A 24,003-nucleotide genomic window follows, 5' to 3' on the forward strand; every position below is an offset into this window, starting at 1 on the left:
GCAGATCATCACTTGACACTCGTGTGAGGAAAGGTTCAGCAAGGTTGGACACTCGTTCAGAGTCACACAGCCACAAGGTCAGTATGGCCAGAGCTGGGTGACTCCTCTTGGCTGTACGGAAGGCTGGAGCAGACAAGTGGCACTTGTGCCTTGCACAGTTTATGATCTCACTTCATACTTTATCCACTTCCTGTAAGACAGAGTCAGACTACAGGAGGCTGAGAACATGTGCTCATCACACCTAGGCCAGGAAGAAACTGTGTTGAGTATGTCGTTCTCTGGAAACCAGCCCTTGTGGAGCTTGCACAAGCACATTGAGGCCCAGGGTGGGCTGGGGCAGCCTGGCGTCCTGTGGTCTTGGCTGTCATAGCAGGAGGGAGGCCCGTAATGCATGAGGGGGGCTCAGGGGTTCTGTGCCAGGCCCCTGCCCAACAAAGTCTCTGGGGGAGAGACTAGCCTGAGACAATGTGTGCTCCCAGGGATCTCCAGCTTCCTTGGCCCTGCCCTGGGCACCTCACGGTACCCCAGCTCCCTGGGCCCTGGTTTGTGCAAGCCTTCTCCAGAGCGCCATGACGTGGGCATTCCATCTCTAGCTGAAAGACCACGGCACTAAGGCCCAGAATTGGGAGGTGGGAATCACTCTCCCGGAGCCCCCAGGAGGAAGCATTCCTGTGCACACTGGAAGCCCCCTGTGACAGGGGACCCTGGTGGGCCTGCATCATCTGATTTCTTCCTCAAGAATCCTATGAGCCTAAAAGAGCCTTGTGCCCCTTCTGAGACTTAGAGCCCTATGCAGGAGAGCCCCATAGGTCCTAATTGCCCACAGAGTACCTGGACATGCAGCCCAGAGGCCTCTGACGGCTGCTATCTGGGGAGGACAGCAGCTCATCAACCTCAGGGCCACCCCTGAAAGCCTGGGGGCTCCTGCAGCACTCTGCCAGCCTCAGGGGCCCAGGAGGCCAGGCCACCCTGACCATGCTCACCCAGAGTCTGGCAGGAGGCCCAGTGAGCAGGGAGAGGCTGGTTTAATCTGTGGGCCACCTACTCTGGGTCGATCCTGGGGATCGGGGTGCCCCTGCCACCACCTGTCTGGGTGTTCGAAGGTCACGGTCCAGCCTGTCCATGGAGAAGGATTGATGTTAGAAGTGGATATGCTGGCCCTGGGCTGCATTTAGGCCCAAGCCTCCTCAGCCTTGGGGCAAGAGGAGCCCCATGCCATCAGGGTGCGCCACTGCCTTTCCAAGGGATGTCTGACCTTGACACTCCAGAGCAAACTGTGACGATTGATCGGAAGAAAACAAAAGTCCTGAGCACATTGCCCGGTCACTACAGAGACTTTCCCAGGCAGACCCCTCTCCCCATTCCAGCTCCAGGACAGTTGGGTCACCATGGAGAGGATGATGGTGGCAAGGGCAATAGGTAGGTGGCCCTGAGAGCCACCTCCCCACTCCTGGCCCAAGGACCCCAGTTAAGTGCTGACCCATCACATCTCCAGCTGCTGTACACCCAGTGGGGAGGCAGACTGGCCAGGGCTTCATCCATTTCCACATTGGGAAGTTGGGCAGCCAATATTCCTCTTTGCAGCCCTGTCTAGGGCTCCCCCCACCCTGTGCTGGCTGGCCACGTTTATTCTCTATACCACAGTCATTTCTAAAATGCAAACTGTTCGCTGTCCTTAGGATAAAGGCCTGGCCTCTCCTGAAGCACATGCACTCCCATGAGTGGCTGTAGAGAGCAAAAGGTGAGCTGGCTCTCCAGGAGCCCAGGGATGGTCACCAAGGCCAGAGGAACTAGAGAAAGCAAAACTGAATGCCTGTGGCCTTGTCTGTGTGAGTAGCTCCTAGTAGGAGCATATTGGGTGAGGAGGAGGGTGAGCAAGGCAAAGTCTGAACTGTCTCATGGTGTCAGTGTTGAGTGAGGAGCCATAGAGAAGGCCAGGAAACACTGGCCTGTGGGGCAGATGCTGTCATCCTGTTACCAAGTAGAAAGGAAGACATGTACCCAGGTGTGGAACCCAGACCAATAGGTGAATGTGTGTATGTCCCCAAGTGTCTGCCTCACCATGTCCCACCCTGGGGCAGACCAACAGAGAGGGCAGGTGGGCACTATTCATCCTCTCCTGGTCACTTTCGAGTCACCATAGCAGTGCAGCCCCCCAGGGTGGTAACCACAGCCTTCTCTGGAAATAGGCGCTTGGCCTTTGGCTCACGTGGCAAGTGAAGGTAGGCACTCCACAGCAGAGGTGGGTTCCCGGCCCAGTGAAGCCAGTTAGATCCTAGAGCTGGGCTAATGCCCCACGTGCTGCCAGCTGAGCTCCACAGACCATGCGGCCCTGGCAGCCCCCTGCAGCCATCTCTTCTCAAGGCCTGAGCCAACGCAGACCTGCAGGTCACTCTTGGTTCTTTTCTGCTAGCTGTGACCTTAGTCCCCACTTGACATAACCCCATCTTCCTCCTGGGCTGAGTCCAATGCTGCCTTTAGGTGGCAAGAATGTTTCTGGGGTTAACAGTCCCAACCCTCAGCCTTGGGGTTTTGAGCTGCCAACTGGTTTGGAGGTACAAGGCTTACTGCTGCTTATCTGTCTCCCTGCTATGGGACACTGGCTCTGTGTGATCTGTGCCTGGGCAGTCTCTCTGCCAAGAGCATGCCAGCCTGAGATGCTGGGCCTTCCAGTCTCACGCTAGCCAGCTTCCTCCCCGCCCCCCCCCCCCGCCCCCGACTGCTCAGACAGTGAAACGTGCCTCTCCTCCCCCAGGAATACAGACCCCCAGCTACAACCCCGCTTTATTCCCGTATGCCAAAGCTTCTGGTACTCAGAAATTCTTTAGACTGTGCTCTATGGCTGCAAGGTGTCTTTGATGTCCTTGAATCCAGCTGTTTGGCCTGAATGCCCATAAGTGAGGATACAGTGGTAGGGAAAAGGGAAATGACATGCCTAGGAAAACAGCCTGGCTGAGGTGGGCAGGGCTCGATGCAAGAATCCCTGCCCCTCAGGCTAGGACAGGGACCAGCATGTAGGCCTCTGGCATGCATACATTCCTGCCTGTGCCTAAGCAAGAGGGAAATGCCATGTCCACATCCCCAGTCACTATGAGGCAGACATGGATGCCAGGGCTCTCATGGACAGGGACTGATGCAGCCACAGTCCACATCCACTTAGCTTCCCCGGCGCTTCCAGCCCAGCCAGCTTGGGAATCCAGAGCAGGGGTGGCCACAGAGGGACAGAAACAAGGATGAAGCAAAGAGGCAGGCAGCTTCCTGAGGAAGACACAGTGGCCTCTGGGCCGGGTGCTGCTAGACAGTGATCTCCCCACACAGGGGAACAGAACGCAGGAGAGACAGGTGGGGGGCCTGGGACATCGGGGACAGACAATGGGACCCCACGTGGAGAGGCCTCTGTGGAGAGAGAAGGGTCCCAGGCAGGGCAGAGAAGGGAGGCCAGCAGGTGGTGAGGCCTCTCGGGGCAAGCTGGGTCTTTGGATATGATTGATGGGGACCATGAGTACCTCCTTGGAGTGAGAAGACACTCCTCTGAGCCCAACCCCATGTCAGGGCTGGTAATGAGAGCCCGCATCCAAGGTTCTAGAATCGCCCACTCTTTGGAGGACTGCTGAGCTGCTTCTGCTTCATCTCAGGAGGGAAGCCTGCATCCTAGAAAAGCCATGTCTGACATGCACACTGAGAAAACTAGGACAGTCTATCTATCGTCTGACCCCAGGCTCCTAATAAATGGCCTTTGTGGGCTTGGGAGGTTGGGGGTGGGAGGGGGCAGCTCTGGCTCCTCTGGCTGGGCTGCTAAGTGAGAGGGAGTGATAGGAACCTCGGCAGGGCCAGGTTTAAGGCTGAAGTGGCTGTGGTAGACGTGGACCATGCCAGGTTTCTTCCCTGGATGGCCCCCACAGGATCCTCGTGCAGGGAAAGGCCGAGCTGAACAGTGGACAGGGGTGAGCAGACACCAGCCACAAGACAGAGGCAAAGTCCTAACAAAGCTGGCACCTCCATGGGCATTTGGGCTCCCAAGCAGGCCTCCACTTTCTTCTGCCTCATAACAGCCACAGGCAGAAACCCCTCCAACCTTGTATATAGCATCAGAAGGGGAACAAACTCATCCAGACTCTCCCTGCAGAGCAGCACTCAGTCCCCAGTCTACAGAGGTGCCCCCAAAGCAGAACACATTTGAGATGTGACCAGAAGACACGAACCAGGCACAGCACCCCTTCCCTCTCTGGAGAGATGTGCAATCTCTGTGATGGCACTGAGGCCTCCCACTCTGCTGTGAGGGGATGGGACAGGGCTCTATCCCTTTGGAGTGGGGTCACCTGTTCAGAGTAGCTCCCACTCATGCAGGATGCTCCTGCTGGCCCACAGAAGGTCGAAGCCCAAATGCAGCACCCTTCTGGGAGCTGAGCCACACCAAGCTGCAGGGGACATGTGTCTTACTCCTCTGTAGCCAGAACAACACTCCTCCAGACTCCCCTCTGACACTCCCTACACAACACTCTCCTAACCTCTGTAGCCCCCAGGCCCTTCTCCAGGCCTTCCATCTGAGGTAAACAGCCCACTGCTCTGAGAGCTCCCCACTTGACCACGGCACTGCAACTGGGACCTCCTGCAGTGGGTGCCGCACTGCCACAGGACAGAGCCAGCCTGCTGACCAGGGATACAGATGGCCTTCAGGGCAGACCCAATCTACCTTCTCCACCACGGCCTGCCCTGAGCTGTGAGGACCCTTACACTGCCTCCCTCGGTTCTCTGTCCTGGAACACCTTCTCCCTGGTCTGACAATCTGGCCAATTTCAAGGTCAGTCCAGGCTTCCAGAAGTGTTCCTGACCACCTGCCCCCCTTCCACTTGGTGAGGCTAGTAGATACCCCTCCCCTGCACCCACAGCACCCTGAGACTCACAAAGTAGTGAGTCAGGGTGCCCAGGCCAAGTGCTGGGGTGGGATGCTGACAACCAACCTCACATGGAAGTGAAGTTGCAGTGGGCACAGGTTCCTGTGCTCCTGAACATGGCTATCTCTTGTCACCCAGGAGAGGGCTCCTCATCTCCAGCCCTAGGGGGCCAGCCTTCCATTTCAAAGGCCTCCACAGCACCGCCTCATTGGTTTTTGCATGCCCCCACGGCCAAACCAGGCTCATTTCCCACCTGTGAGGAGCTCGGGCTCGGGCCTCAGCCACACCATAGCCTGGAGCCTAAGGAGCCCCACCTTCCAACTAGGTCCACCTGAGTCTGCCTTTGGGAATTAAGCCCAGCACTGACCTGACGGGGCTGAGGTGGCCAGGACCTGAGAGATGCTCTTACTGCAGGGGTTCCCTGTGGCCGGGGCTGGGTGGGCCTCCCCTGTAGCCCAGCGTTGGCCCTTACTTGTACTTGTCCTACATGGGAAGTTGGGGGAGTGGTGTGTGGCTGGACAGAACCTGAGAGTCTGTGCTGCTGCAGGTGATGGGCTGGAGTTCACGGGCAAGTTCCCTCTGCTCTGACATACCCTGATTGTAGATTTCTTATACATATTTAGAGATCAGCATTTCAAAATGTGTTTTTAATCAACTAAATTCCTGTACTTCCTTCAAGGGGCCTTGCCAATTGGCTCCAATCCATCTCACCTTCTCCTCCACTGGCCCTAGTGAGCCGATACCCGTGTGCCTTATGTCATCTGGGTCCCTTCCCCCCCAGCTCCCTCCTCCTGTGGGGACCCTCTTCTGGGCACAATGTCCCCGGGGCACATGGCAGGCAGTACAGTTATAACCTCCTGAGGTAGGTCTTATCAGCCCACTTTGCAGATGAAGAAAGAGCCTCACAAAATCTAGCTGGCTTGCCTAGAACCACCCAGCTGTATGGGTGGAGCCAGGCATGGAGCAGGAACAAGGCCTGGGCCTGCCCTTGTGAGGGAGTCCTTGCTTTGCCCCCAGGGGCACTAGTGGCCACAGCCTGTCACCATGGAAACCAGGCAGGGACTCCAGGAGCTGGAGCTCTGGTTTGGATTTTAAACCCAATGCTGCTCTCTCAGAAGCAACTTGGTCAAACTTTCCAAAGAGGAAAAGTGGAAATGAAGGGGGGCTGAAGGAGGAGGAGGGGGAGGAGACAAATTCCCAGACTGAAGGCCTGGCCACTGTGCTTGGGAAGCCTCCTCTGGGCTACCAGAATGGTGGCAGGGCAGAGACCCGCAGCCTCCCTGGGGTTCCTGCCCCTCCTTCCTGGGAACTTGGGCAGGGCGGGCAGGAGAGAGGGAGTGTGGCTGCAGCAGGTGGCACCCAGCCCTTCCTGTATGCTGGAGAGGCCCTTTCATGTGTCCCAGTGGGGTGTGTGAGAAGGCGTTCTTTTGGAAAATGGGCTGGAAAACCACTGACCTCACCCACTGGCCCACCTTTGAGATGGGGAGACTGAGGTCAGCAGGGACCAGGACCAGGAAGTCAACAGCCCAACTGCACTCTCAGGGTAGGGCAGCATGCACCTGACCCAGAGTGGGGTGCACAGGAAGGCAAGTGGGTCAGGCATGTGGTATCTCCCGTCCCAGCCATGCTCTGGGCCCTGCCTGCCATCCACAAGCCCTGGCCACACGTGCAGAGGCTTCTGGCCAGAGGGCCCTGTACAGGGCAACCTCACCATCATACACAGTAGAAGATGGGAGACCTCAGACAGAGTGTGACATTCACCCCTGGGGCTTAAGGGCAACCAGGGACCCTCAGAGAGCTTCAGGCAGGCCCATGCTCACAAGAATCCATCCCAAGCGAAACCTGGTGGCTTTGCCATTGGATGTACTCTTTTAGGGGAGCATCTCTGGGCCCCTCACTCGGGCTCCTATGGCCAATGCCCATCACCTCACGAAAGCCATCCTCCTAGCTGCCACTCTAGCTTAGGCTGTCTCAGAGTGGTCAAAGGCTGTGAGAAGCTCACCCCCTGAGCCCCCAAGCTCCCCTGACGGTACCAATGACCAGTCTGGAGGGACACCCAGGAAGCCTTGGTGAGGAAGGGGAGGCAAATGGGCAGGAAGTAGATGCCAGAGGGCAGCAGCCATGGGCACAGCTCTGGGGGAGGGCAGGCAAAGGCCAGCAAATACATCCTGCCCTCCCTTCTGTCCCCACCCCTGCTGCAAGATCCCTTTGGGACCCATGGCTGCTATCCATACCTGCCACCTCCCACATCTGGAATCCTCCCTGGTAGGGGGTTGCTATTGCTTCCTGTTTTTATCATCGGGTAGATTTCTGGGAAGCAGAATGGGAATGCTACATGGTGACAACAGCCCACCACTGTTGCAGAGAGGTCCAGGCAGGGCATGGGTCTCTCCTGTGACCTGGGGCCCCTGTTTACTTGCCCAGGACAGGGAACTCATATACTCTGGTAGTCGTCAGGCCGAGAAAAGGCCACATCTGGACTCCCTGGGGCTCAGATATGTGACTTGTGGCTACCTCAATACAGGGTTGGGACCACAAGGCTCTCAAGTATAAGTGCTGGATGCTCGCATCTTCCATCTTAGAGATGAAGAGATTGAGTCTGAGCAGTCATGTCCCACCCAGTAGAGAACACAGTACTTCCATACCCTGGCTCAGTCAGCGGGTATGCCAGGCCCACAGGGGCAGCACCATGGCAGGAAGCAGAGCCCTGGGCTCAGCCCTTATGCCCCCACTCCCTGACCCAGGGCCCTCGGGCTTGCCACCTCTGGTTCCTCATCTGCAAACAGGGTTATGCAGCACCCTTCTCCTACAAGGTTTGGATGGGGCCAACTGGTCAGAGCCTGGAAAGCAGAATGTAGCCCAGGACAGAGCAGTCATATCTGCAGGTGCCCTCCTGTCTGCCCTGGGCACCATGGTCAACAGCGTGGGCTGTGCTTGGGCTTTTATCTGCAACCTTGCCAGGCTGGATATGGCTGGGTTGGTGGGTAGGGGGACAGGGAGAGGTCTGAGCTCTTGGATGCCAGGCTCTGTGGAGTGGGAATCTTTTCAGGCTGAGTGATGCTGTGTCCATACTGCCATTGTCCTCAGCCTGCTCATCATGAGATGGGGACCATGAGGTTGCAGGGAGGAAAAATGAAGGAAGTGCCTGCCACCCCTGAGATTCCCTGAGTCCATAGAAGCAAGCCCTGTGGCCTCCCTCCCCTCCCTGGGAGAGGCCCACTAACTGACATTTTTCCCAACCTTTTATCTTTCCATCAGGCCATACCCACCAATTGGCCCCCTGCAGCCTGGGGATGGGAGCACAGGGAGGACCTGCCAGGGATGCCCTGAGGTGGGGTGCCTTTAGCTTCAGCAGTCAGAGTCCTCCCTCAGGCTCTCCTCTCACTCCTAGCCATCCTCAGGCGGTCTGAGTGGGCTGCCTGGCCTGTTTGGCTTTTCCAAAGCCTTGCTGAGACCTGGGCCTCCTCCCAGAAGTGCGCCTCCCCCTCCTGCCTTCAGCACCGTGGTGCTGCTCCTCCAGATGGTGTGCCTGGGCCTGGGACAGTGTCCCGGGCGGGTAAAGCTCAGAACTCTCTGCCCTGGCTGAGACAGTTATGTACAGTGCCTCCGGAAGATACAGCAGGGACATGTATCCAAGAGCAAGCTTTAAAAAATAACGTGCAGTGGGAAAAGTCTACACTGGAAAATGTTCTTCTCTTCAGGAATGTTAAACAGCAAGCTCCTGACTGAGCACCCCCAGTGGCTGGGTGGAGGGGGCTGTGGGCTGAGGTCAGTGCTGGATGTGTACACAATCACTGCCGTCCCCATGAGGCTGGCCAGAAACTCTGGCGTGGAAGCTGGCCCACAGGATGTGGGTCCCAGGCCTGGGCTCCAATCTGGGCTCTGCTACTTGCTGGCTATGTGGCCCAGGGCAAGTCATAGCTGTGCTATCTGCAAGGGTCTCTGCACTCCCCGCCCCCCCCCCCACCGGACTATCTTGTGTAGAATCACAAATGCCAAGGGCTTAAACATACCTCTCCCTCTGCCTAAGCATCCTGGCACTGCCACACCCATGAATACATATCTGGAGATGGAAATTGTCTCCAATGGCCAAAAAAGACTGCACATTAGAGGATGACCATCTAGGCTGCTTACATATGATTGCGGGTGGTTTTTTTAAAAATTCTAGCTGTCGGGGCACCCGGGTGGCTCAGTGATTGAACGTCTGCCTTCAGCTCAAGGTGTGATCCCGAGGTCTTGGGATCAAGTCCCACATTGGGCTCCCTTCCGGGAGCCTACTTCTCCCTCTGCCTGTATCTCTGCCTCTCTGTGTTTCTCATGAATAAACAAATAAAATCTTAAAAACAAAACAAAACTCCAGCTGTGAATGAGGGCGGCTGGGCTTGGGCAGGGATTGATGACTGCTGTGGTCCTGTCAGGGTAGGGGCCTGGGTGTCCTGGGCCTTGTCCCCCCTGCCCCACTGCATGCCGGCCCCTGGGGCTGGTACACTCCGCAGCTTCTCAGGTGGGAACCAGCCCCTCTCCACCAGTCACCTCTTAGGCTCACACAGTCCCCATGGACAGTGAGACAGGGATATGGACAAAAGGCCTAGAGTACCTGTTCCAGGCTGAACCTGGGTCTAGCAAGCCAGAAGCTGTGAAGTTCAATAGAACTTGCAGAGCCCAGGACATGGGAAGGAAGGAGAACCCGGGGATAAGCTAAGAAGCCACACAAGTTTGCTAACCTTTTTAAGACTCTTAAAAACTGGACCTTTTTTCCCTGGAGAACTTGAAGTGAATCTTTTGTTTACTTTTGCAACTGGCCCATAGATCATCTCAACAATGCTAAAAATAGCACCACTGCAGCAATTCTACTACAGTCAAGGAGCTCAGATTTCCTCAATTTAAACTTTTCCCTTCTTTTCTGTTTTCTAATTCCCACTGTGATGTGACTTCGTTTCCCTTAACCCCAACAACGGCGCTGCTGTGCAGCTCCAGGGATCTCAGTGAGGAAGAAGGGGAGGCCAGGCCACCTGCCAGTCACTTCTGTTGAGAGCAGGGTCAGGAGCAGAGCCAATCCCCATTCCTCACTGGCCGGGTGGGATATCCACAGCCACATGGGGCCTTGGTACCACAGGGAAGAGGAGAGCCACAGTGAACTCCCAGATAATTTTTCTGAGAATCTGATATGTGTGCATAGGAAGAAGTGGGATGACGAGCAGTGGCCCTTCAGTGGCATCCTGGCGTCCCTCATGCACACACAGACGCAAGGCCCACACCATACCAGGTAGAAGTGTACAGGACCATGGACCTGGTGCACCAGAGCAGAGCTGAGCTCCAGCCCACCCCTGCTGCACCCCACCATGCTTCCTGTCCTCACGGCCCCGCCTAGCATCCCACTGGTCTGAGGGGGCCCTGTGTCCCTCCTCTGCCTATCTCTAGGGCCCATCCACTGGCTGCCATTTCCACCACCCTGACTAGGTTTGGAATGCCTGGGTTCGGGCTTAGGTGTGGACTTGCAGGGTAACTAAGCCTCGGTGTACTCATCTGTAAGGCAGGGATAATGGTACTGCCTACATTTCATGGGTTACAAGGATTCAGTGAGCTGTCGTGTGTAGTGGAGTCTCACAGAATAGCAGGTTGGCAGCGCTGTGGGCCCTGACCCAGCCTGGCCCCTCCAGTATATCATGTTACCAAGTGTGACATCTTGAAGATCTCCTCCATCCTAGCCCCTCTGCCCTATAAGGAAGTCCACCCTCTGCACCTGGCCCAGCTGGCAACACTGCAGGCATATGGCACTCACCTGATGCCCACAATGGCTCACATCTCCCCTTGCTCAGAAGCCCGCCGAGCAGGCACCTCCTCCAATGTCACCTCCTCTGCCTTTTTCCCACTGTCAGCTCACCCTCAGATTCTGAGGTTTCAGCTCTAGGAAGGGTAGGGGTTTATTTAGGCCTGAGGGTCTCGAAGAGCACGTGTGCAAAAGTGACTGCAGTGATGGGGCTCAGGCAGGTCCTGACACCTGCTGGAAGAGACCAGCCTACAGCAGGGCTTGGGGGGTGTGTGTCAAGGAGAGGTGGGGTAAACTTGGGAGGGCTGAGCTGGGAAGTGACCCTGTAAGGGGACCACAGAAGGAAGCCCTTACTGCATGCAAAATGACCCTCATCCAGTATGTTTTCAGATACTGAGGGAGGCACTAAAGCCAAAGCCCTGGGGGCATGGGAGGCAATGATAACCAGGTGAGGTTCCAAAAGGGGGAGCAAAGGGTGGCAGGACCAACATCTGGCTTGAACAAATCCACCTTTGCCCTCACATCCTCACGATCCTTCCCCATCTAGCCAGCCCTACCCAAAACCACTGTGAGCTCTGGGCTCCCACAGCCTTTGTTCACTAGCTGACCTCCCCTGGGGAATCTGGACCCCCCCCCCCCAAGAAGGGGCCTCTCTAATGGCTTGAAGGAAGACAAAATGGGCCATAAGGTGACAAAGAGCCATGCAGAGAGTGCCTAAATACCAGGAGGCCTCAGAGCAAGGGAGAGGCAAAGGACTCTATCCCCTGAAGGAGGGGGCAGAGACACAGGACACAGTCTGCCACTGCCTACAGCAGGCATCACTAATGGAGCAGAGAGAGCCTGGATGCTAAAGGAGCTGGTCATGGAGTGGGACAGACCTGGCTTTGAACTCCAGCCGGGCCACTTGCTAGCTATGTGATCTTGGGTTACCCCCTGGGCTTCCGTATACTGTTCAAAGAGGGGAGACGGAACCATCTCTGCAGCAACCCCCCGCCTTCCCCCTGTCGCATGACTGCTGACAAGTTCGGATGTAGAAGCATACCCCACAAATGTGCCATCCTTCCCCAATATCCAGAGCAAGCACATCAGCTGGGGAATGGCCTATGAACAGGACCTAAAAACAGGGTCACAAGCTCTGCTGTCCAACAGGGGAAGCCAGGTCAGCCTGGTGGGCCAAGGATAGAAAAGGGCTTTTGATTTTGACAGCCTATGGCACCTGCTGGTGTCAACTTCCCCATCTGTACAATGGGGATAATAATAGTATCTAAGCCACTCACACATGCTGTGGAGGATCAAAAGCAGCACCCCAAATAAAGCCCCCAGTGAGTGCCTGAAAATGGGGCCAGTCTTGCCATCGCTGCCATGGCCAGGCTGGGCACAGATGTCCTGGCACTGTGGCAACAGTGGCAGCCTCCACTGTTATTGTGCTCTGCTTCAGGAGCCCCAGCTCCTGGGTGGAGCTGGGCAGGGATTGTCTGCCATAGACAGGTGGCCCAAGTCAGTCATGCCTACACAGGCCCAATGTCTATGTGAGCCAACAGTGCAATCCTGGCCCCCAGGGATGGCCCTGGCCTCTACCATGGCCCAGCTACTGATTCCAGCCCCCATCATCCTGGAATCCCAGCCCCACCTGCTAGGGCAGGGCTAGATGCCCATGTTCCCCTGCCCACTGCCAGACCATCCTCCCCACCCAGCCAATCAACCATGCGGGCAACAGTCCTGCTTGGGAGCAGCTGGGCCAATCCCAGTGTAGGAGCCAACCCGTTCCTAGTTTCCTGCTCTTCTTTCCTCATGTGCAACTGCAGGCTACACCCACAGCTTCAACACTAGACAGAGTAAGGTTTGCATTCTTCCTCCAACATGGACTGGCATGGGACCTAACCTCCCATGGCACCTCCATGAAATGGGCCTATGGACACTGGACCTCACTGACAATGTAGCTCGCCCACGGTCTGGAGCATGGCAGGTTTCACAAAGGGACAACACATTCCTTGAGGTGTGGACACAGGGACAAACAGAAATGGAACCTGAACTGGCCACGACCGGTCCTGAGAGCAGAAAAGGTAACATGGGTGGACTGACTTCAGGAAAGGTGTGGGTCTGTTGCCAACCAGGGGCTTCCTATTCCGATGTTCCCTGGCCCTGACCAGAGAGAGTGGGCGGGACTCTGCACTGAAGCGCCCCACAGGCTGGAACACCCCACGCTGACACTCTTGGGGCTTGTTTACTGCCGGGAGGCAGGACAAATCTGCTGCTGTCAGGAGCAGTATAGGATATAATTAACTGGGTGGAGACCAACACCTCGTCCCTGGGCTGTGCCTTGGTCTTCCCTTATGTCTGCCTGTTGCAAAAGGCCCTGAACTTGGGGCTGGCATCTGGGGGTGGGTGTCAGTGACTCAGCTCCAGGAGTGGGTGCAAGCAAGGCAAGGGCTGCCCACAAGCCCACCAGGCACGGTGCCTCTTGGGAACTAGCGGGGGGAGGGGACTTGGAAAGAAGGGCCTCCCTGCAGCAGGAGGAAGATGTCTCAGGCACAGACCCCAGGGCCTGGCCAGGGCTCACTCAAGCCAGGATGTTGCCTGTTGTCCCTCACTCTGGAGCTGCTCACTTCTCAGTTAACTCTGTCCCAGGTAACTCACAGGTGGGAAAAATTCAGTCTTTAAGCAAGTCTCTCCTGCTGGGCACTGTGCTAGGTGGATGTGCTGGGAGGGTGCTCTAGATGAAGTCCCTGCTTGAGAGGGCTTGGTGTGCTAGGTTCCAGAGGCCGTGCCTGGCACCACCGGCCTCCATCTGGACCCCCAGCTCCCTCCCAAAGGCTGGGACACTGGCTGAGGCCTGGCTTGAAAGATAGGCACGGTCTCAGGCCCGGCCGTGCTTTAGGCTCAGAGGCTGGGCTGCCCGCCTGGGAGGTGGGCCCACTGTGCCTGCCTCTCCCTAACACCTGGCATCTGCTCATTGGGTAGGTGGAGGAGGATTCCCCCCAAGGTCACAGCCAACTGGCAGCAAGTTAGAGAAGGAGTGTGACTGATTCTTGCCTAGGAAGATGGGGTGCCAGGGGTTTCTGGAGCCTTTCTCTCTTTCCCCCCAGCTCTGGCAGGCAGCTCTCCCCTGAGCTGGCTGCCCAGCCTATGGGGGCCCTTTATTTCATATCAGGGCCCTTGGTGAGCACTCATGCTCCAGGGCTGAAGACCACACAGCACAACCGCTTTAGGACAAACAGAACCACAGAACCCATCTGGGCGTGCATGCCAGAGCCAGTCAGACAGAGGGACTAGCCATGGGGAGAGGAAGGGGCTTGGCCTTCCCAATCACTCCACAGATAGGCCAAAAGGAAAGTCATCTGTGGTTCTAAGTGCCAAGTAGGGGCAGAGAGGGGACTGGTGAGAGGGAATCAGGGCAGGACCTGCAGAGCCATCTGGCTTCCGACGTGTGGAGGCACTGGTTTTGGAGGGCCTGTGACACAGCCTCCACTTCTAGGCACTTGTCCACGTGTGGAAGGAGACCAGGGAAGGCCATGTATCTGTACCAGTGGTGAACGGGAAGCTACTGCTCCCCTGGGATGAGGACAGGCAGATAAGCTGAAGGACAGACAGTAGAGCACCATGTCACACTGACAAAGGAGTGAGCATGACCTGCATCTACAGCCACCAAAGGCCAAGCTAGGCCATGCACAAAGGGGCCCATGTGGTGGGTGGAGACAGCCTCGCATTTCAGGCTGCCTCACTTGAGCCAGGGCAGGGCCAGAGCCTCTGGAGGTCCCTGGCCCTGTGAGAGATGGGGCTCCCACCACCAGCTCCTGCCATGCCACTTCTGGTGCCAGCACTGCCCTCCTGCAACACCCCTGGGGGATCCACAGATAAGCCCCAAAGCCCCATGCAGGCTGACTCCTGATCCTATGAGTGAGCTGTGTGATGTGCTTATTAGCACGTGTGGGTGAGGGCGTCCATCCACCTACTGTGACCACCCTGCCAATAGGCAGCCCCGTGCCCTATGCAGGGCCTGATCAGGGATGCAGTGGCTAGGAGCCAAGCCCACCCAAGTCCAAAGTCTATGCTCTTCTCACTGGTCCCAGGGCCTAGGGTCCCACCCTGGGTATTGCTGGCCACAGGCTGCTCACCAGAGCTGCAGGCAGACCCCCACATAGGGGAGGAGTGGCTACGGGGGCACGGTGGCAGGGCAGCCAAGCCCCAGTAGGCCAGCACCTTCCCTCCACTTCCTCAAACTCGAGCCACAGCAGCTGCCCACCCCACACAATCTTGGACACAGGAAGCCGTGCTAGTTGGGCCGTCAGCTTCCTTTGCTTCTTTCACAGTGGCTGGAAACTGGGTTGAAATAAGAAAAAACCCTGCCTGCTAAAATAAGCAAACATTTTGGGAAAGGAGGGAAAGCCATCTCTGGCTTGGTTACTATGGGAACATTTCTGAATCAACTACAAGAGGGAGAGAAGTTCACTCTGGACAGAGCAGCCCAGCTCCAGCCTATGCAGGCCCACCTGCCCAGAAGTGCACACACCTGTATAGGATGCTGTAGAAGCTTCTGGGCACTCGAAGACAAGCCCTTAGTCTCTACCGTGTGCTTGAAGCCTGCTTTCCCAGCCCCCCTCCACCCAGAGAGGGATAGCCCCCTGGCTCCCATGACTCTGCAGCCCGCTCAGGGCTAGCACTGGCTCAGGAGGGTTCACATGTCTCCGGGCCCAACTCCCACTCCATATCCCCAGCCCTGGGCCTCCCTGTCTTCCCTGCTCTGCATAGTTGGCCTGAGGAGCTGCCTCTGAATCACACAGCCACACGCCTCCGCTGGGCCCGCCCGATGCTGTGAAAGAACAGGAATCAGGGCCCAGACCAGGCCCCGCTGGGGCAGGGAGGGCCGCAGGACCTCAACCAGCAACGTCCAACAACTCTGGCTCTGTTTTGGCAAAGACCAGACTGTTCTGCCTGGTGGGAAAGGGCTGAGGTAATGGGGCCCTCAGCTGGGGCTCCGGCCTGCTCAGGAACATGAGTCGTGGCCCAGGAGCTCCAACCTGCTGGGCAGACAGCCCGCAAGCAGGGATTTTCCATGGCAGAGGAAGGGGGTGGGCTGGGAACTGTTCCTTCTCAGTCAAGTTATGGAACAGTAGGACTGGAGCTGTGCCAAGTTCATTCCTCTCTCTCTAACCACACTGCTGCGCCCTGCTACATGCCACGTCTACGCTGCTACGGGTCCCCAGCCAGCTGTGCAGCAGGCCCAGTAAACCCCACGTGCAAGAGCTCCCTTGAGGAAAGCTGACATCAGAGCCCCAGGCACACTTACCAAGCCTTCAGCATCCATCCCTCTGTCTGGCCCTTCACCCTCCCCATGAAAAGATTCAACCAGCATGAGCTTAGGCATGACCCAGCCATGAGGAGCTCCCCAGAAGGTGCCTCTAACTTTGCTCACAGTCTCTTGGCCCTTTGCTGGCTGAATGGTACTGGCCCTGCCATGGGAGCCCCCCTCCAGCACACCCAAACTCCTCAAGAGTTCCCCATCTCTCCCATGTGCCCCCATGGTGTCCTACAGAGGCCCTACACGGGCATGCCCTACACATGCATGTGGGACTCTACCACAAGCCTGCCTGTACCCTGTGCAGGGACACTGTGGCAGCCACCACTGGCTGGACCTAGAGGACGTGCCTGGAGACCATCCTGTAAGGGAAAAAGTACGACGGCACACACAAAGAGTGAGCACCTCTCTGGGCCAGGCCGGAACAGCTAGAGACTCAACGAGGTGCACGGCACAACAGTGCGCACAAGGAGACCCCGTGCAGCTTGCCTGTGAGCACAAAGACAGGCCCGCATATGTGCCCACTCAAGGAGACTGTGGCCTTTGCACAGCACAATAGTGCGTGGCAGCTTCCAAAGAGAGATGGCCTGTGTTCCTCATAGGGAAACTTCTCAGACTTAATGTCAGCTAAAAAAACTCCAAGGTGCTGAAAAGCATGTGTGTGTGTACACACACATACAAGTTCTAACAGCTGCACAACAAGTTTGTCTGACTTTGTACACACACCTGAGAAAGGAGAACAGCCCAACCATACACGGAAGCACCTCTGAGAAGGCTGCAGCACGCCTGCACTCTACTGTGCGTCTGGACTGTGTGCAGTGACAATGTGGCCCTGTATAACTCACACACTTTTCAGAAACTGTCATTAAAAAATAATAGGAGGGTCCCCTAGCTCAGGCCCTTGAGGATGATGAGGCAGGCTGTCCAGACAGCCTCTTGGGTGAGTGACACCAAAGACGGGAGCATAGGTAGCCTAGGAGGGTGGGGACTTGAGGGATGGCAGGCCAGGCTGCACAGTGCCCCTGCCCTCACCTTCCCTATACCTCTTCACAAGGACCAACAGCCCTGTGCCTTTATCCCCACCCCAGGCTGAAGCACACAGGAAAGGAGAAGAGTCAGGCTGCTTCTCCCGACCAATAGCCCCAGCTGTCAGTGCCATGGCCCTATCCCAGCAGAGTCAGCTGAGGGGGCTCTAAATGCTCCTCTGTAAACATGGCAGGAAACCATTTCCTCACACTTGGTCAAATCTGCTAGACAAATTTGTGTACTAAGAGCACACAGGGCCAGCATTCTCTGGGTGTGAGGCAGGGCTGGAGGAGTGTCCACCCTGAGAGTCTTCCTGCAGCAATGACAAGGACAGGGTGGGGTGGGCTCAGCAAGGGCCATCCTGTCACCAAGCAGCTGGGAGCAACTGTCACTTGGGTACTTCTCAAATGGGGGTGCAAGTGTCTGTCTAGCCTCTTCCCAGACAGAGGTTAACATCTTGGGTTGGAGAAGCTTGAGGAGACCCAACCTACCTCCAAAGAGAAGACCGAGAAAGTGGAGGTGGCCAGCACTTGGGCCAGAGAGGGCCCGAGGTAGGTAAAGGCAGCAGGTCACTGGGAAGCACGGAGAAATAAACAGGTGACACAGTAGAGGTAAAGCACCCAAATTATCCAGTCCAGGCTGGGTGGCCTATATCTGCAGGGGCTTCTGGCTACAGGGAGGTGCTGCCCAGGTGCCAGGCTCATCCAGGGGTCTGCTAGCCTTCTCTTTCACAGGGACAGCCTGATTGCCCTTCTGCAGAATTCATTTTCTGGAAGGCCTCAGAAACCACAGGAGCCGCTATGGGGAGTGAGCCCAATGTGGAAGGGGCCTGGAGCACCCAGCTGCCAGCTCAGACGTGCCCCAAGTTTACAGGTATCGAAGGTGCTGGTCTCCTAAACTCTATCATCAGGAAGGGTAAGCACTCCACCCATGAGTAAGAGAGGGAGGCTAGCTCTCTCCTTCCAACATTACTGCATAGTTTCTGAGGGCAAATACTCAACAACTATTTTCTTGAGCATCTACCATGTGCCAGAGCCTGAATTAGGGTCATTACCCCATTATATAACTTGATCTCTATAATTACTCTTCAAGGCAGGTAATAACAGTAGCTCATTTTATAACGGAGCTCAGGGAAACTAGCTAGCTGCCTGGCTCTAACTTCAATTTAGCAACTGCAGAAAAAAGGTTTGCACAACATTGACAAAAAGCCCATTTCATTAATATATAAAAAGTTCTTATAAATCAATATGAAAAAGACCAATAATCTTTTTTTTTTTAATATATTTTTTTAATTAATTAATTAATTAATTAATTTATGATAGTCACAGAGAGAGAGAGGCAGAGACATAGGCAGAGGGAGAAGCAGGCTCCACGCACCGGGAGCCCGATGCGGGATTCGATCCCGGGCCTCCAGGATCGCGCCCTGGGCCAAAGGCAGGCGCCAAACCGCTGTGCCACCCAGGGATCCCCAAAGACCAATAATCTAATAAGAAAATTAACATGAGTTGAAATGACATTGAAGAAGAAATAAAAACTACTAACGTCATATCATGGGCAATCCCACTAAAAATAAATGGAACACTATAGCATTTCTCACCTACTGAAGAGCATATATGAAACAGTTAAATAATATAAAGTATAGAAGAGGTCTGAAAAAAATGAATCTAAGTTTGGGAATGTGGGCTGGATCTTTGGAGGATACTATCCTCTAAAACTTGAAAGGCACCACAAATCCTTTGACTAGGAAATTGTTTCTAGAAATTTATCCTATGAATGGGTTCCCACATAGCAAAGGTATATATATATGAAACAGAAATAACAAGACTAGAAACCACCTAAATGCCCATCAGCAGGGGATGGGTAGGTAAACTGTGACATATCCATATGTTAGGAATACTATATAGCTATCAAAAACAATGAACCAGTTCCTAGATACCAAGATATATTTTTAAGTAAAAAAAAAAAACAAGTCAGAAGCACATGTACTTGTCCTTTGTGTACATTTCTGTGCCCTGGATTATAAATAGGCAGACACCTTCTGGAAGGATATACACAGGATGAGGACAGTGGTGGCCATGGGATGGTAGCTGTGGCCTAGGCATCTGGAGAGGAGGGAACTTCTCTTTTTCTACAAACCCTCGGTACTGTGTAGATTGATTACGGATTACATCTACTGATTGTCTATAAAATATCCACAGGGAAAGAGGGCTGGCAGATGCAGAGCTCCTAGGCTCCGTGGCCCGTGCCTGGCCACTAGAAGGTCATATAGCCTGGGACAAGAGAAGAGCCACAGACCCAGACACCTCACTGCCTAGCTGGCTCTCAGTGGGGAGGCCCCCATTGCCATATGCCTTGAGAACCAGCCTTTGACACACCCCTCCAGACCCAATACCTGCTCTCCTCAGCTTCTGTGCAGACCCACTCTACCCTTCAGTTTCCTTACATGTAACCAGGAATCAGGGAGAACAGAGAAGAAACCAAAGCTCAGAGGGTCTGGGTAACTTGCCAAAGCTACCCAGCTGGGAGCTGGCTGTGCTGGGAGGGGTGGATGAGGACTTGCTGCTGGAGCAGAGCGAAGGACCAGCTGTCTCTGTGTAGGACAGAGCAAATGAGGGAGGGCTGGGCCTGGGTGGGGTGGCCAGGAAGGGTAGATGTGGGTTTTAGGGGGCCCCAGGATAGAAAGCAGACAGACTTGGTAACAGGCCATGTCCTGGCCAACGGGTGGGTCTCTACCCTACACAGAATGTCAAGGCTGGAAGGGTACTGAGAGCCTCGCACTGGCTTTCAAGCCAAACTTGTTTTTGAAGCAGTAGACCTGCCTTTGGTCAGAATTTCCTAGGTGCTCAAGACCACATGGGGCACCTGGAGCTGCTCCAGGAGAAGCAGACCATGGGCCTAGAGCCCCTTCACTACTGCTTGCTGCGGCCCTAGAATATCTGGGGCTCCAGAGAACACACTGAGCTCATCCATGCCTCTCCCCACAGAGGGGCAAACCAGTGCCAGAAGGGGGCAGCGACTTGCCAGAAGTCGCTCAGCAGGCACAGCCCCACTCCCCGAGTCTGGCGTACTCTCGACTGCGCCACCCTGCCCGCCCTCTGAGGATGCCGCAAAGCCGTGGTCCTGGGAACGCCCGCCCAGGGGGCCATTCACACGCGCCTCCGGCGCAAAGCAGTGCAGCAAGCAGCCTCGGAAATCAACAAGGCAAAGTACTCACGTTGAAGAAATTGGTCTTGTTCCTCTCGCAGAAGAGCCCCTGTGCCGGCATGTGCTGCAGTTGTTGCCACGGGATACCGCTGCCTAGCAACACGTCGCGGGCCCACTGGAGGTTCTGGGGAAACAAGAAGTAGGTTGGAAGTGAGTGTGTGGGCAGCTCGCGGCGCCCACGGGGAAGGGAGGCAGTCCCCTCCTTCCTGGCTGCGTTGGCAGAGCGGGGATGAGCAGCGGCTCCTGCAGATACTGATCCCGCAGCTCCAGGGAGCTCTGGCTGCGGGCTTTGATCATCTGGCTGTGGGGTACATTTCCGGAACTGATTTTTCTGCCTAGCACTGGCTGACTTAGGAGAGTGTGGCCTTAGATTGCCCAAGAAGGGCACAGATAGGGACCCCCACCCGGACTGGCCTTGAAAATCTGCTATGTGGACCTAGCGCCCTGCCTTCTGTCAGGAGGACCCCCACTGGCCCAAAGGGTCAGCCCTGACTTGTCAGGATGTTAGCAATACTCATCGCAGCTGGGAGACAGCCACCTTAGGCTTGGAAGAGCTAGTCTCTGTAGGATGCCAGGGGCCTAAGTGCTTGGGAGGGAAGGGGGGGGTTCTATCCACAGTGCTCAAGCCAGTGCTCCCTGGGCAACCGTGCCTCTTGGAATCCAGGCCCAGGGGCCTGGTAGGGTGGGAACAAAAGCCGGCTAGCCCAAGGGGATCCTGGGGGCAGCCTGAGAGGCTAAGTGTGGACCTGGCTCCTTTGGCCTTCTCTGGGACCTTCTCATTGACTCAGAGAACAGCCCTTCCCCACCAGCTGCCTGGTCTGCCACCTTCCCATCTCAGGTCTTTCCCAGGGAGGCTCCCACACCAGGACCATCTCACCACCCAGCACCTGGGACAGTGCTGCCTTAGAAGGGAGAAGCCAGCAGGGGGCAGAGTTAGTACTGGAACCTGAACTGCCCAACATCAGCTCCTCTTTTCCACAGCGCTCATTCCCCCATCCTGCCCCCCCCCCCCCCCGCCAATCAGTACTCCTTCTCCACCCCCATCCAGGTCCCTTCCTTGTCTCTCTCACCCTTGGTGCTAGGCCTTTATCACCTCGTGTCCCAATTGCTTAATGCCTTTTCACGTCTCAGCCTGCAAACCTGTCTCACCTGCTCCCACTGTACTTACTACTGGTCAGGCTGAACTTAAGAAATAGTCTCCCTAGTCACAACTTCTGACAAAAGTGCAAGCCCCAGCTCCCTGGCTTGCTGGCTGGGGGCCCCTGCTGGCCTGCATCCGAGCTTCTGCACAGAGGGACATGCCCAAGGGGCTGCTATTGGAACTGAGGGCTGCTCTGCACCCAGCACCAGGCAGGACCCTGAAGCTATAAGGGGTGGGACACAGAAATGAGGGTCCCTCTGGGATGGAGACAGGTAAACTTTCAGGCATGCATCTTCTGGATGACACACTCATGGCAGATGAAGCTAGCTCTTCTGTGGAAGCCCAAGGGAGAACATCATCTTCTGGGGGAAGCCTGGATGATTAAGCCTGGCAGTGACTCTAAGGCCATTTCCTACAGGGACACGGTTCTGAGAGTGGATGAAGGCTGAGGCCCGGTAAAGTCAGGGCTGTCCTTGCCCAGCAGGGCTGCAGCCCAGCCTGGTCTAAGCAGCTTTAATGTAGGGGTAGGGGATGGAGGGCCATGAGCAGCCCAGCATGTACAACAGCAGGGAAAACCCCAGCTGGACAAGAGAGCACATATTGTCCACAGCCCTCTACACAGCTGACCCCTCTAAACCTGCACTCAGGAGGCTTGCTTTTTCGCTCAGAGCCCTCCTTGAGCCCAGACACCTGCTCAGACACATCTGACATGCTGAGATCAGAAGCAGACTGAGACTCTTCCTCTCTCACAGACTCCAACCAAAACAGCAAGGCGAGCACAGAGAAGGAATCATACCAAAGGCCGTGTGGGGGCTGCTCTCGCAAAGACTCAGCGGCTGTCAGGGAGGCGCAGCCACAGCCACAGTCTCCTGAGACATTACTTCTCCAGGACTCTCAAGTCTTTCTAGCACCTCAGGGACTGATGCCATAGTCATTCATGGTGAATGATGAGGCTTCCTGAAGGCCAAGGCACCTCCTCTCTGCCCCTACATGGGTGAGGCAGAAACAGAGGAGAGGAGTTACCTAGGCAGCAACAGTCCCTGGTCCTCAGCCAGGGAGCACAGGGGCCACTCTGCCCTATACACAGGAAGAACAGCGAACTACTCAATCCCAGCCTTCAACTTTTGAGCTCCAGTGCAACGAGGGATCAACTTGCAGTTCACACTCCGAAGTCCAGAGCAGCGTCCCGCAGTCTGGCTCAGAGACCCTGCCCCCCAGACCAGTCTATTTAGAAGTCTCTTAAGGCTGGTTACAAGCCTGACCAGTGCTTCTACCAGGGGAGGGAGGGTCGGCCATGGACAAACTGAGTGCAGAGCAGGGAAATAGGGTGGGTCAGGTGTGCTTCATTACAAGGAATGAGATCTAACTCAGATTTGTTCAAGCTGGTCAGGGCTCCTCAGGGCCCCGGGACACAGGATCCAAAGAGAAGCTAAAGTCTCAGACCTCCAGCAAGCAGGACAACCACTCAAGAAGCCCAGGAGAGATGCTCACAACCTCTATCAGTACTTAGCCACGATCCTTTGGTCTCAGTGCCATTTGGTTCAAAGTCTCTCTCAAGCAAGATGTGAGAGGCTGCCAGTCTAATCATCCATGAAGGGGAGGGACCTTCACAGAAAGTGACACAAGACAGAAGAACCGATATATGCACTTTGAATATGACAGGTGAGCCCACCTGACCACAACCATGGAGATAAGGCACCCACCTATGGTACAGCCTAAGGAGGTCAGCAAGGCTCCTAGGGGATATGACAACTAAGCTATGACTGGCACACAGCTGTCACTGAACTGGGGTATCCCTAGAGCATGCATGAAAGCCCCCTCTGAGGCTCCTTTGGGACTTAAGGGAAGTATCCAGTTAGCAGCAGTTTGAGAGGGGTAGGAAAACAAGACTCAAAGAGGCATCTCCGAGGTGGCCATTACTTTCTTTCTTTTTTTTTTTTTTAAGGATTGACCATTACTTTCATAAGAACAAGAAAATGTGCCTTCCGTGTGACTGGGGATATGTGAGAGAGAAGAGTGTCATGGCCAGAGTAGAGAGAGTGGGAGACTCTGCTTCCTGAGCCAGATGTCCGATTCTAGGCCCCAAGGCTGAGGGGCAGGAACACACATCCCTGTAGGGCTTTGGTTTCTGCCACAACCCTGCAGCTTCTCCCATGACAGCTGCACCAAGACAGCCCTTCCCACAAGAACAGTCAGACAGAAGGTGGAGGACCACAGAGGGAGGAGACTGTGGGAGAGGTCCCAGCACTCTTAGAGACCTAAAAACCAGCCACTTGAGAAGAGTGCAGAAAGCACTGGCCTGCCAAACCCGATCAGGATTGTCAATTAGCCTCCTGCAGACTTGGCCCCCGCACACCAGCAGAGAGCAGGGCTCCTCAGCCGTCTCCCAGGCCTGCCAGAGAGATCCGATCGATGGCTATGGCACAAAGCGTCCAGACAGCTCATGGAAGACCTTAGCTAATTTATATCTGAGGCCCCAGATGGGAGCTGACAGGGACAAGGAAACCTGCCCAGAAAACTGACAAGTGCCAGGCTGGTGAGGGGAGGGGTATGGGGAGCTGACCCACCATGGTGCACCTGTAATGCACAGTCTGCTCTGCAGCTTCACGATATGGGGAGGTGAGACACACACCACCACCTGCACTAAGCACAGCACATCACTCCTCACCCT

General features: G+C 55.7%; 1 protein-coding gene across 6 annotated transcripts in view; it reads right to left on the reverse strand.

Annotated features, from left to right (window-relative positions):
• Nucleotides 1–24,003, reverse strand: part of CABIN1 (calcineurin binding protein 1) — a 152,712-nt gene that overhangs the window by 26,541 nt on the left and 102,168 nt on the right. For all 6 annotated transcript variants that reach the window (XM_025982684.2, XM_025982682.2, XM_072723349.1 and 3 more), the window contains exon 29: nt 20,202–20,315. In XM_025982684.2, the coding sequence (XP_025838469.1) occupies nt 20,202–20,315 (114 nt within the window). The remainder of the gene's footprint in view (nt 1–20,201; nt 20,316–24,003) is intronic.

Source organism: Vulpes vulpes, chromosome 10 (genome assembly GCF_048418805.1).
Source record: "Vulpes vulpes isolate BD-2025 chromosome 10, VulVul3, whole genome shotgun sequence".
Classification (NCBI taxonomy): Eukaryota; Metazoa; Chordata; class Mammalia; order Carnivora; family Canidae; genus Vulpes; species Vulpes vulpes.